Source organism: Microtus oregoni, unplaced genomic scaffold (assembly GCF_018167655.1).
Source record: "Microtus oregoni isolate MIOR12 unplaced genomic scaffold, Mior012 000036F_ref0000092, whole genome shotgun sequence".
In the NCBI taxonomy this organism is placed as follows: Eukaryota; Metazoa; Chordata; class Mammalia; order Rodentia; family Cricetidae; genus Microtus; species Microtus oregoni.
In genome coordinates this window covers 25,969,766-25,983,384 of record NW_024543095.1, presented here as the reverse complement: position 1 = coordinate 25,983,384, position 13,619 = coordinate 25,969,766, and the positions used below count along the sequence as shown (strand labels likewise).

The following is a 13,619-nucleotide window of genomic DNA, read 5'->3' as shown; positions in this document are numbered from 1 at the left end:
GAGGTGCTTAAATAGACTCGCTTTTTGTAGCTGTCATTTTAGAACTGAAAGGGGTATTGCACCACAAACCTTCCCTTCTATGAACTGGGTTGTGAGAATTGGGTTTGTTTTATTTCCAGTTTTCTGTTCCATGTTGTGGTCAATGTGGATTTTTTTTCAATAAAGTTTAAGGCTCATTTTTATTTTTTTATTTGCATGTATGTATGTTTAAGTATATGCCACATGTATGTGGATACCCACAGAGGCCAGAAGAGGGTGTGGGAACCCCTTGAACTAGAATGACCAACAATTTTGATATAATAGATGTAGGTGCTGGAACCAAACTCAGGTCCTCTGGAAAAGCAGCCAGTTCTCTTCATTGCTAAGCCCTCTCTCTAGCCCCCTGAGAAAGCTATTTTTTTAAGCATCTAGAAATTATACAAAGTAAAGCTAGGCTGTGGTGGCTCACGCCTTTAATCCCAGCACTCAGGAGGCAGAGGCAGGCAGTTCTCTGGGAGTTCAAGGCCAGCCTGGCCTACAAGAGCTATTTCCAGCACAGGCTCCAAAGCTACAGAGAAACCCTGTCTTGAAAAACCAAAAACTAACTAAATATATAAATAAAATAAGTTATTTTAATAACTTATTTTAATAATAAATAAATAAAATAAGATTTTGTTTTATTATGATGTTGCCAATGGTGGGCTATTTTTTAGACTGCCTGTGATTTTTAATGTATTTTCTTCATTTTAAAAAACCTTTTGAGACTTTTATATATAAGTATTGTGTTTATATTATTTCCACCCTTCCTCCCTGCACCCAACTCCTCCCCTGCCACTCTACTCCCTCTTGAATTCAAGGCATTTTCTTCCTTATTTATTGTTACACACACACACACACATACTCACACACACACAGAATTTAACCTACTGAGTCCATTTAACGTTGCCCACATGCAGACATGTTTGGAGCTGATACTTTGAGATTTTATAACCTATGAGATATTCATTTCTGGAGAAAACTGATTCTCATTCTCTTAGCAGCCATACCTATAGATTATTGATTACCTATAGATCCTAATCGAGGGGGTATGGCCTTGTGAAATTTACCCCATTTACACTTGGGTGTGTTGATTGGTGTGTACATGATGCAAGTCTTGTTGTAATCATAATATTGAGATCTCATGGGCTGTAACTCTCCTGTTATGTTTAAAATACCTTTAAAAATTCTGCTTGAAATTGCTACTTTTCAACTATTCTGCCTTAAAATTGTCACCCTCATATGGCTCAGCCCAATATCATGACAGACATAGAAGATAGAGTCCATCTGAACAGAGCATGTCTTTATTCTAGTCTACCTAAGGAGAAAATGCTTCCTTAGTGCAAATCCTGAGACATGCCAGAAACTTGTCAATTGATCCAAGCCCTTCCCTTGAACCCAATGTGTGCTGTTGTTTTGTTTCATCAATTCCAGATCAGACTAAGCTTATTCCCTGGGCAGAGAATTGCTTCAGAGCCAAACAGTAATCAATTCCGTGAGGCTTGGTGATTATCTTCTTTACTGTACAAAACCACAAAATACAATCCAAGCCCAGCAAGAACTCACGAATTGATAAAATGTATTTCTATTGCTTACTACCCTGGAGTACTGTAACTTCTTGGTCTAAACTAGCCGGTTCCTGCCCTCACACAGTTATAGCGGGTCATTCCTGTGCTTCTGCTATGTTGAGCTACTAAAGCTGAGCATATGCTTCCCATGATTGGTTCCATAAAGAAAACTACAAATATGGAACCTCCAAAAGCTTACTTTACGATACTTGTCTCTTAGCAAAAGAACAGAGTTGCTCCAAGTTTGGGGGCCATTGGACAAAACTCAGTGTCAGTGTTCACAAATGGAGTTGATGGGCACACACTGAAACACAAGCTTACAAAGGAACAGTCATTCTCTGGCTCGATCGCTCCTGTAGCCAGTGCATCTGACATAACTGAACAGAAGCTAAAGTGAAGTCAAGAACACACGAAGAGAAGAGACTGGAGGGCGGGGAGAAAGAGTAAACGATAGCTTTCTTCTATCCTTGCAATGTTTTTGGTTGTTGCATTAGCATTTTTTGATGTCATAATTATAGCGTACAGTAAAAAGGCTATTTTATAATTAACAGTTGCAACAAAATCTCTTTGCTAAAATACGCTAGTTATTCTGTTACCATTGCTTACATAACATCATTTGTCAGACTCGAGCGATCAGATAAAATACATAATTTGTAAACACAGTGTCCCTGAACATGCTCATAAATGCCAATAGTTAGATGGGAGAATGTAAAGGAATGAGACCCCAACATAGAATCAACTGTTTAACCTCAAATTAACCTAGATAACAAGAAAAGAAGAAATAAGCAGAGGTGTTTGCAAAAAACAATTAAAAAACTCTTCCCTCTTCTGCATATGAGTGGCAGAAATAGAATATAAAGAATTAGTTTGATTTCACTACTTAGTGACAGAAAAGGTGGTGTTCTAGGGCAGGGTGTGAATTTGCATATTTTCTTCATCTGGCAATAGACAGCTAAAATGTAAAGACTTAATGCGTCTTTGTAGTTAGTGATTATCACCTACAACACTTCCAGTTGAATCTTTATGTAATCTTTTTTTTTATTATTTTCAACTATTAGCATTAAGGCACTCCAAATGGACTCTCACTGATGGTGCAGCTGTGTATAGACAGTCATAAAGACTAATGTTTCTGATCACTGATCTCTTCCTTGGTGGAGAGTGCGTGCCGAAGCCACATGGTAAACATTATTGAAATAGTCTCGTGTGATTAGTGCTTTGAACACGGCAGGCAAAGACACTGGAGGGCGGCTCGTATGTGAAAACATGCCGTAGAGGGAAATTATTTTCATCCTGTGATAGAAACGGAGCTAATGAAAAGACGCCGTTTAAAGAATAGATTCCTCACGTTTTCCGCATCTCTGTCTCTATTTCCTTAGTTTCATTTTTGTTCTTTTGCTTTCTGCCCCTTTTCCTTAGGATTCTAGCTTTGTTAGGATCCATAAAGTGACAAAAGTCTTAAATTTCACGATGAAAAGCACAGACCTGCAGCTTTCAGATGTCTTTCAGAAAGCCCTTCTCCATCTGCCTTTAGAATACAACTCAGCTTCCTACAGCAGGATATTCGATGACTTCGGGACACATTACTTCACCTCGGGCTCGCTGGGGGGCAAGTATGACCTTCTCTACCAATTCAGCAGTCAGGAGCTTCAGAACTCAGGTGTGTGGCCTTTTGTGTGTTTGGCTTGGCAATAGCATGGGATATGTCTTTTCTCCTACTTTTTCCTTCTAGTGACTCTGCCTTGATTTTATTTTAATCTTTTTTGTTGTTGCAAAAATTGAGATAATCAAAAGCAAATATAACCAAAAGCAAACATGCTGAAATAAAATAAAACAATAAATAATAATGATGATGGTGGAGGAAGAGGAGGAGGAGAAGGAGAAGGAGAAGGAGAAGGAGAAGGAGAAGAAGAAGAAGAAGAAGAAGAAGAAGAAGAAGAAGAAGAAGAAGAAATAACTATGTTTTACTTCATATGTATGAGGTTATGAAGTGTGGCCCAATATTAGTCATGGTCACTTAAAGGAGATGATTGTTAATACCTCAAGACACACAAAAAAAGCATAATTTACTTATTATAACATTTTATAGCAAATAACATATCACAACAATTTACAGCAAATTCAAAAGCAATTATTCTGTTAATGATTTTAAGTGAAGACCAATGGTGTAAGATAAAAGAATAATTAAGGACTTGACAAGAAACTAAGTAATTGTGTGCCAAATATTCATTGCTGTTGAAATTTACAAGTGCAAAGTACTTTATTTTAAGAAAGCTTTAAATTTTATGCTCTAAGGAACAGACTAAATGTTTTAGTTTACATAGAAAGCTGCAACATACACCAAGCATGTTAGTTTCTTGAGTATTATCTAAAACTTCAAATACTAATTATGATTATTATTATACATAAAAAATTTTAGGTTGTGTTGTTTTTAGACACCTGTGTAACTTTAAATAGTGCCCTTCTGATAATCTCTCATGTGTCCCTTGAGATAAAAATTGGGAAATAATGGTTACCAGAAAACAACTCATGAATTCCTCCCAATAAGTCAAAAATTAATGGTCACTATGTTTTTATACAAAACCATGTAGATGTTTATTTTGAAATACAGTAACAGATCAGCCCTGGAATCATTATTGCTAGTCCCCTATTCTTACATATCAATAGAGAAAATATTGATGTGTGATATGCCCTGCCCTGTGTCCTTCCGAACCATCAGAACCATTCCTGTTGAAGTGCTTCCCAATAAAGGTAATGAAACAAATAACAGTCAGGGGTTTCGGGGGAGGTTTTATAAATTGATCTGGTATATTGTCTAAAATCTCAAAAGACTTATACTGTGATGTACTGTACATAGTGCCCGCCCATTGTATTTCATTTCAGTCATTCTTTCTACTGAAGCAAGGCTTGCACGATGTACTTGATGTTTTCTACCACTGAAAACGGCACCAACATCATGACTGTGCACAGATAGTTAGAGGAGCTCCTAGCCCTTGAACCCCATCAGGCCTGCAGATGAAACTATTCTGTCACTACTGTTGGAGCCTAGGCAAAGGTTTCCTGTTCGATGAGTGTTCTTGTCATACATACAGAGCAAAGGTTCTTACTGCTCAGAGACTAGGTCAAAGAACAGCGTGAACCTTTAATCAACCACCCAATACTTCAGTAGTTAAAGACCTGTAACCGAAACAAAAGAGTGACAGGCTTTGCTCTCCAGCTAAAAATTCTTACCTTCAATCTCTTTCTTTATAAACAGAGATGGAGACTGACAGAGATACACCAAAGAACAAAGGTTGAGGTGTGAGAGGGAGCTAAAACTAAACCTTCATACATATTCCTATACATTAGATATACACAGACATTTTATATATATACATATATATATAGTATTTACAGAGTACATATTCGTGTGGCTGTATTCCATACATCCAATAACATTGTGTTCAATATTCTTATAATCTGAATATTTTTATGTTCAGAAAACTTTTGGGCTACAGTAATATTACCATCTTAATTATGATGAAAATGAATCACACTAGGACAGAGTAAATCCTATAAGAATGTAATTCTCCAAAGGGTGGGCATTCCTGCATTTTGCTCTGTAAGTGAACCTTTTCTTTTTCTCACTTTCTTAATCTAGAAATAAGATTAAAACTAGATTGTAGATTTAAGGTATTGTTAGGCTTTCTTCCACAGCAACTACACCTCCTTGGCTTTCGTTTTTTTCTAAAATAGCTTGGGTGTTCTACAGTGCTTTTCCTTCCACGAGAATGCAATTTAATTTTTTTAATTTATTTATTTATTACGGATTTCTGCCTCCTCCCCGCCACCGCCTCCCTATTCCCTCCCCCTCCCCCTGATCAAGTACCCCTCCCCCATCAGCTGGAAGAGCAATCAGGGTTCCCTGACCTGAGGGAAGCCCAAGGACCGCCCACCTCTATCCAGGTCTAGTAAGGTGAGCATCCAAACTGCCTAGGCTCCCACAAAGCCAGTATGTGCAGTAGGATCAAAAACCCCCTGCCATTGTTCTTGTGTTCTCAGTAGTCCTCATTGTCCGCTATGTTCAGCTAGTCCTGTTTTGTCCCATGCTTTTTCAGACCCAGGCCAGCTGGCCTTGGTGAGTTCCCGATAAAACATCCCCATTGTCTCAGTGTGTGGGTGCACCCCTCACGGTCCTGAATTCCTTGCTCGTGCTCCCTCTCCTTCTGCTCCTGATTTGGACCTTGAGATTTCTGTCTGGTGCTCCAATGTGGGTCTCTGTCTCTGTCTCCTTTCATCGCCTGATGAAGGTTAATATTCAGGAGGATGCCTATATGTTTGTCTTTGGATTTACCCTCTTATTTAGCTTCTCTAGGAACGTGAATTATAAGCTCAATGTCCTTTATTTATGGCTAGAAACCAAATATGAGTGAGTACATCCCATGTTCCTCTTTTTGGGTCTGGCTTACCTCACTCAGGATAGTGTTTTCTATCTCCGTCCATTTGTATGCAAAATTCAAGAATGCAATTTAATTGAACCGTGTTTTGTTTGCATTCCGCCACTGTCTCATTCCTCTGTTGTTCAGTGCCCCATCAGTATGCTAAAAACTTGAATAAAAGTTGACTACTTCAGCACACAAGGTGAAAGAATCTCACAAATACGGAGTGGGCTGTAAGTCATGGGGATACTCTGAACAAGAGGGTAATTTTAAAGACCTTTTGTGAGGATGTCATTTTCTGCTTTGAATTTGAGGAGAAAAAAATAATCACCTCGGTATTTCTCAGAATAATGTTTTCTAAATTATTTCTAAGCCTTTACTGTATATTGATAAAGCAAATCTTCAAGCACAGTATTTTGACTCAAGCTGCTGACTTGCTCATTCAGAAAAAAAAAAAACCGAGATGCTACAAAAACACTCATCCTTTTGCGACAGCATAAAGACAATCAGGTGTGACAAGTCAGGTACCAGAGCCCCAGGGAGACTCCCCCACTCAATACGTGCAAAGACCACATGTGTGCCACTAATAGGGACCAAAGAGCATGCACAGAAAGTCACCAGTGAGACCTTGATTCTTTATTCACTGTCTTGTTATCACCATGAAACAAGGTCATCCTTCATTTCTTTAAGGATTCATGTATGGTCGTCAAGTATATGAAATAAACTTTGCCCTTAGGTAAATCATTGTGTTATAATTAATTAGTCACATACATTTAATTCTAATTCATAAGCTTTAAAAAGAGAATGAAGGAATAAGAAAAAAGAATTGTAAGCTGTAGATGCTTCCAATTTTGACTTTAAAAAAAAAACCAGTGTTACCAGATATACATATTTATTCCTCAAGACTGGATGAAATAGCCATCTTCTGGGTTAGAGTTGAAAATGCAAATACAAGAGCTTCAAGCTAATTTTCACTCCTGACAAATAATATGTACCTTCAAATGTGTCCGACTTAACCCCTAAAAAGTAAAAGAACACTGAAGAAGGCCGACCTACTTCACATCTACGTACATCTTCTCTGAAATATCTGTGCACGCATGCCTTCCCTTTGACGTCAGGTCCAATCTGAGGTGTGCCTCAGGCTCTCACAATACTTGTCCCTGCGCATTGTAACCTGTAAGCGTATATGCCAGAATTTGAGAAAGCTGTCGCATTCAAAGTGGTTAAGAGCTGGTATTACAGCCTATCTCCCGTGCAGTCAGATGTCTTGGAATGCCAGGAAGAAAACAGAAAGTATCAATTTCCTTCACATTATCTCAGATAAGTAGTGCCCACTGTGCTTTTAGGTATGCTAGATCTATCTCTCTGTGCCATTTTGACCTCACAGGTAGAGTCTCATGTAAGTAGGCATAATTACGGGCACTATGGTGGAAGTGATTTGAGTATTCAAGTGTCAAATGCTTTAATAGCTGAGGGATGATAAGACATTGGCAAAGATTGGAGATTGATAAAGGTCTTCTAATGGAATGGTTTCAGCCTCGAAGCTTCAGAGTTTTTACATGATATATAAGACAGTAGAGAATCAGCCAATGAAATCAATACTGGGGATTTGGGAAGATGTTAATTCCAATTCCCAACCTGAAGAGACAGAAATTAGGTAGTACTGCTTCCCTCGACCCATCAGGGAAATGGCATCAAATATAGATTTATATTCAGATAAGAAGACAAAACAACCAATGAAGAGTCTGAAAAGTTCCCCAGTCCGGACATTAGAATTTCTACTAAAAGGTTTGAGGAAGAGGGATGAAAGGAGTAATCAACCATGGGAAAAAAGCCCAAATAAATATGAAAATGAGCAGTGGGTGATGGACATGTGGCAAAGAGTCATTCTTGAGACAGTGCACAAGTGAAGGGACAACAACGAGTCCAAAATGTGGGTCACATGGCGAGAAAGAGACTCAATGTTCAGGGCTACCCAGAAGCAGTGCACCACAGAAAAGACAGTCCTTGTATCCATTGTGTACTGTGGCCCAAAGACAGGCTGGGAGAGACAACAAGAGCCCCTTGGGATGGCCTACAGTGGCCTTACAAGTGCTGCCTGGGACCAGTAGCAAGGCTGAAGACGGTGGGAACTAATGGAATCTCTTCCACTTGGGATTTCCTTGGGACATGTGTGGGGCTGAATGTCAAGGCAAAACTGTCTATTAGAGCAGATCAGAAGAGAAGCTGATGACAGTATCCAGCCCCAACAGTTGCCAGAGTCACAGGGTCCCCTTCCCTGAATTCTAAATGGTGCATTCTCAGGGGTTTTGCTTGTATTTCATTTCCCAGGATTGACAGAAGAAGAAACCAAAAGGTGTGTCTGGCATGAAACAAAGAGACGTATTCTTCTCTTCTTCACATCTACAGTCAGGGAACACCAGTGCATCACAAATAAGCTGTCTGAAAAACATGAAGGTAACAGCAGTCCCTTGGAAGTTGGTCCAGTGTGTCGTTTGTCCAGGATGCCCATCATTTAACCATATTGCCCATGACTACTATGTCATTGCTATTATTTCTCTGCTCCAAAACACCGCGTGCCAAGAGGGAAGGTATAAATAAAATATCATTAGCACTACTTAAAAAAAAATTGAAAAGGAAACTGGGTGGTGGTGGTGGTGCACACCTTTAATCCCAGAACTCATAAATCAGTCACAAGCGGATCTCTGTGAGTTCACGGAGCAAGTTCCAGGACTACACAGAGAGAAACCCTGTCTAAAAAAAAAAAAAAAAAAAAAAAAAAAAAAAGTAGGAAAGGCTGAGGGTTTTTTTTTATTCAAAGTCTATTCAATTCAACAAACAGTATACTAAATTTTCCCACAGATAAAACTCTTTATCAGAGTTCTTATCAGGCATTGAAAAGTAAACATGAGTATAAACCAGACATTCCCCACTAAGAAACTTAGAAAGCAAAGATAGGTGGGCAACCAACCATTAAAATCATAGACGCGTTATCAGAATGCTGGAATTCTTGCCACCTGCCACCACAAAGGTACACCTGCAGAAACAGGGGCTGAATCTTTAAAATTTGGCTTATTCATACTTGAGACCTAAAAAGGCAAAAGACTAGCATATTTTGGAAAATACCTTATGACTCTGATCAGCAGAGTTTATAAGCATAAGGGAAATGGATACAGCAAGCACAAAAACTGTCCCCCATGCCAGAGTTCAGTCCCACCCCCCTGGTCATGCCATCCACATTTCTGAGACATGTCATGTATGTCTGCTGTTATCATTTCTTGCACGAGTCCCTTTTTCTCTGAATGTCTGGGCTCAGGCCCTTCTTGGAACACTGAGCTTAATTGCTGTATGCCTGAGTGAGGCAAGGATTCCAGCAGGGGTATCTGGGCTGAAAGGTAGGGTGGGGAGCTTAACTCAGAACACACCAATCATTAACAATGTAATATTAAAAACACGTGTGTACTGATTCCTTTTTATAACATTCCGTCTTACAGAAGCATCTCTATGACACCGAATATAAAAGTTCCCCTTGTGGTCTTGTTCCTCATTAACTCCCATTATCTCATATTTACAAGATCCTTAATGTATAATCATAGATAGCATTATGACACTGTGCAAACTGGCTGATTGTCCCCACAGCTCCTTAACAGTGAGGTAATCCTCCGGCATACTTGGGCATGTGGGAACACACACACACACTTATAACTTAATGTGAACAGTTTAAACACCCCTATGCCTGAAACAAATATTATAAACAGACTACAAATAGGAGCCAAGATTGAAGGCATTCAGTTAGTGTCGGGTAACCACATGTGAAAACCGTTTTCCCAAAACCTGTTTTTTTTTTTTTTGAAAGACTGTCACAAAAGATTCCATTCTTGTTTTTGGCTTTGAGAGAGGGTCTTACTATGAAGCTCAAGCTATCTTCTAACTCATTACCTTGCTGTTTCAACTTCCTGAGTGGGAAAAATACAGATTAGAATACTTATTTTGATTCTGGCTATTTCTACTCTTATATCTGAATTTTTCTGAAATCATTATTGATTCATCATTAGTGGTTTGATCATGATTAATTCTCATTGCCAAGGTGAACTATGTTCTGGTTTGTTTGATCTGATTCCTTGTTGGGGTATCTAGATTACATTTGTGACATAATGAAACAAATTAAATCACCTGTTCATTTAGTTAAACTATAAAGTTCTGTTTGTTTTAATTCTTTGGGTTTTTTTTAGAATTTCATACATGTATAATTTATTCACAATATTTCAACTCCTTCTTATACCCCCTCCAACTCCTCTCATGCCCCTCTTCTACACTCTCTCATATCTATGATCTCTTCTTCTGTAACTGTTAATACATATTTACACACATATATGTTTATTTGTGTGTGTGTGTATCTACACAAAACCTACTGAGTCCATATAGTGTTGCTCATAGAGACATACCTTTAGTGCTAACTACTTGGGATTGTATAACATAGGAGGATACTCATCCCTAAAGAAAACATTCTCCGCTCTCAGCAGCCACTGATTGCCTGTAGTTCTTCATCTAGAGGTGGAACCTTGTGAAATCTCCCAGCCACCTGGCATGTTGGCAAATACAGTCATTATAAGGTCTTGTTTCAGCAACCATACTGAGATTTTATGGGTCCAACTTCCCTGACATCTAGGACATGCTATACAGCGGCAGTGACTCTCAGTCTCTGGATTTTACAACCTTTCTGGCCCATCTTCCACAGTATCCCCTCAGCCCTAGTACAGGATTACATTAGATGTACTAGTTGGGACTGGTCACCCATGTCCATTTACTCTCTTCTTTTTTGGCCAATTGTAGATCTACCTAATAGCCTCTGTCCATTGCAAAAGGAAGCTTCTTGGATGAGGGATGACAGTCAGGTTTCTCTGTGGCTACAAGGATAACTATTTAAAGGGGATTGGATTGGATACAAACCAAAAGGTTATGTTGTTGTTGCTGTAGGACTTAGGCAGACTTAGTGGCTACTGGATTTTTAAAGGCTCTTTCTTATTAGTTTCTTCGTCTCACAGTTATTGTCTGAGAATTATACAGTACCCTACATTCTAATAAGAGTTGTCCAAGATAACAGAGACTCGAGTGACCTTCAACTGTGAGCCGTGTCATTGTATGAGGAACAAGTTAGAGGGAGAGAAAATACAGAGAAAGCCAAAATTCTTTCTATATCAACCTTAATTGGGGTTTGAGCTACAAAGGTCATTCCCTCTCTGTAGAACTCGGGGAGAAAGCAAAGGGCTGCTTTTTCTTTTCCAGAGGGGTGTAAGGAGAGTTAGACTCATTTTTCAGAACGTTCTCCCAAGAGGCTGTCACAAGGAATGAAGCCTGTGTCCCCATCCAGTCATAGTTCTGAAATAAATCAAACTGAACTGGCTGAAAAGAAATGTAGCCTTAAGAGGCCATAAAGACCTTAACCCAAAAGGGAGAGCAGAATAGGCCCGAGAGCATTTTGAAACCAGAGGCAAGGGTGCCATGGGCTCACCTGGACTTGAGGCTAAGACTTCGCCTCTTTCTCTGCAGAGCTAAACTTTTCCCATCATCTAAACAACTCGCGTTCTCTCCTATGCCTTAGAACTATAAATAACTTCTACTTTATATGAAATTCTTCATCTTCCTTGATTGATTGCTGCTCATTCTGCTCCAAACACACAGAAGTACAATCACAGAAACTCCCAGATCTGAACTTTGCAGTCTCATGAGGAATAAAGATGAGAAACAAATGCAAGTGGTTTTACTGTAATAATTAATAGACCATTTTAATTGTTATTTTAATCAGCACTAACCTGTGTGCCATGTTAGTTAAAAATATCCATTTATATGTCAGTACTAGAAACATATTAGATACAAGTTTTTTTCTAATTTCTCTTACACCAGCAAGCCCTGCAAAACTCAGCTCAAAGTAATAACACCCTCATTTTCCACTGTGGAATTTATCAAATCTAAATCCCCATTCATCCTGCTGCTCAAAACCTTTTTCTCTTTTTGGAAGGAAAATGGCCCAAGTCATTGAGTATTTTTTTCATTTTATAATTAATATTTTAATTTCCTCTTCTGAGTCACAGGAGGCTTGGGCTTTTGATATTTAAATTCAGACATTAAGAGCTGGACAATTACTTTTATCTCTCAGGAGACTGGTCCTACACAGTAAAAATTATGGCCTTCCAATCTATGATTACCCACCGGATTTATAAAAGTGCATTTGAGAGTTCAAAAGAAAAGGTTTGCCTCTTTTTCCTCTCTTCTCTGACCCGAGCTGTTCATATGCAAAGCCCATGATGCAGCTTGAAATGGGACAGGAATGGGGAGAATGGAGTTTAGGAACACAAGCAAAGTAATCATTTTCAGGAGCTTAACCCAGCGAGTGTGTATAGAACTCAAGATGGAAGACTCTGGCTCCAGCGAGGCGATGAGAGCAGAATCATTTAGTGCGTGAAAATACTGGGGAAAGGCAATGAGGAGCATTTCTGAATTTAAGTGTTTACTATGCTAACAATGTGATTTCTATTTTGAGGTCACCAAATCTTGAAATTGTAATTTTTGATAGGCAGTCTATGATGCCTTTCCCAGCTCCTCCCTGCATCATTATAATTAGGGACAGATGCCTTCCTATTGGTTCACTCGGCAAGCTATTCATATGACAGCATTCAGCATACTGTGTTGTAACTTCTTATTTTCTTCACTACCTCTTAAAAAAACCTAAAATGTTGTCATAGTCTCTATGTTCTCTTACGTTGGGCACTGCAAATGCTTAATAGAGCACTTTGGTAAACACATGAAGGGCAGAAAGAAAGAGAACGCGGGAGGAAAGGAAGGGAAGAAGAGTTAGGAATCAACATTGATCAAGTCCGTACTATAGCCCAGGCCCAATTTTCTTGTACGTGTGAACTGATCTTTCCCAGTGTCTAATCCCTATGGCTGGCCTGTGAGATAGATCTCATTAGGACCTCCAATTTGTAGATCAGGCAATGAAAGCACAGAGAGACAGAGAATGAATATACACAAACTAATAATAAACACGTCAATTTGACTTAAGCCTAAGTTTGTAATATAAAGATGACTTTTGAAAATAGCTTTGGTTGAAATTCAACAGTACTTTCATGCCCAGTTAAAATATTTGGATGCAATCCTAGTAAAGACTCATATTAACCCACTTACAATCAAGATGATGTCTATATGTGATGGGGGTAAGCACATCCCATCTTTAACCTTGAAAACTGTGACAAAGTGAAAGTTTTTTTCTGAGTTCTTTCTTTTTCTTTTTTGATGCAAAATTCTTAACATACAACCTTTTATCATTTTACATAGCTATCCCCCTTTCCCACTCTCTCTCCTCCTCCTTTGCCAGTCTCCCCCACCCCACTCCTCCATCCACTCCTCAGAAAGGGTAAGGCTTCCTGTGGGGAGTCAACAAGGTCTGACACATCACTTCGAAGCAGGACCAAGGCCTTCTATGTCTCAGCTAAACAAGGTGTCTCTCCAAAGATAATGGGCTCCAAGATGTCAGTTCAAGTACTAAGGATAAATCCTGGTCCCACTGCCAGTGGCTCCACAGACTGCCCAGATCCAAACTAGGCCCACTGAATGGAGATAG

General features: G+C 39.1%; 1 protein-coding gene across 2 annotated transcripts in view; it reads left to right on the top strand.

Annotated features, from left to right (window-relative positions):
* Window positions 1-13,619, top strand: part of C6 (complement C6) — a 65,477-nt gene that overhangs the window by 26,629 nt on the left and 25,229 nt on the right. Inside the window, exons 8-9 of one of the 2 annotated variants that reach the window (XM_041631223.1) lie at window positions 3,000-3,240; window positions 8,330-8,455. In XM_041631223.1, coding sequence (XP_041487157.1) covers window positions 3,000-3,240; window positions 8,330-8,455 — 367 coding nt within the window. The remainder of the gene's footprint in view (window positions 1-2,999; window positions 3,241-8,329; window positions 8,456-13,619) is intronic. The other variant, XM_041631224.1, reaches the window with a different exon arrangement.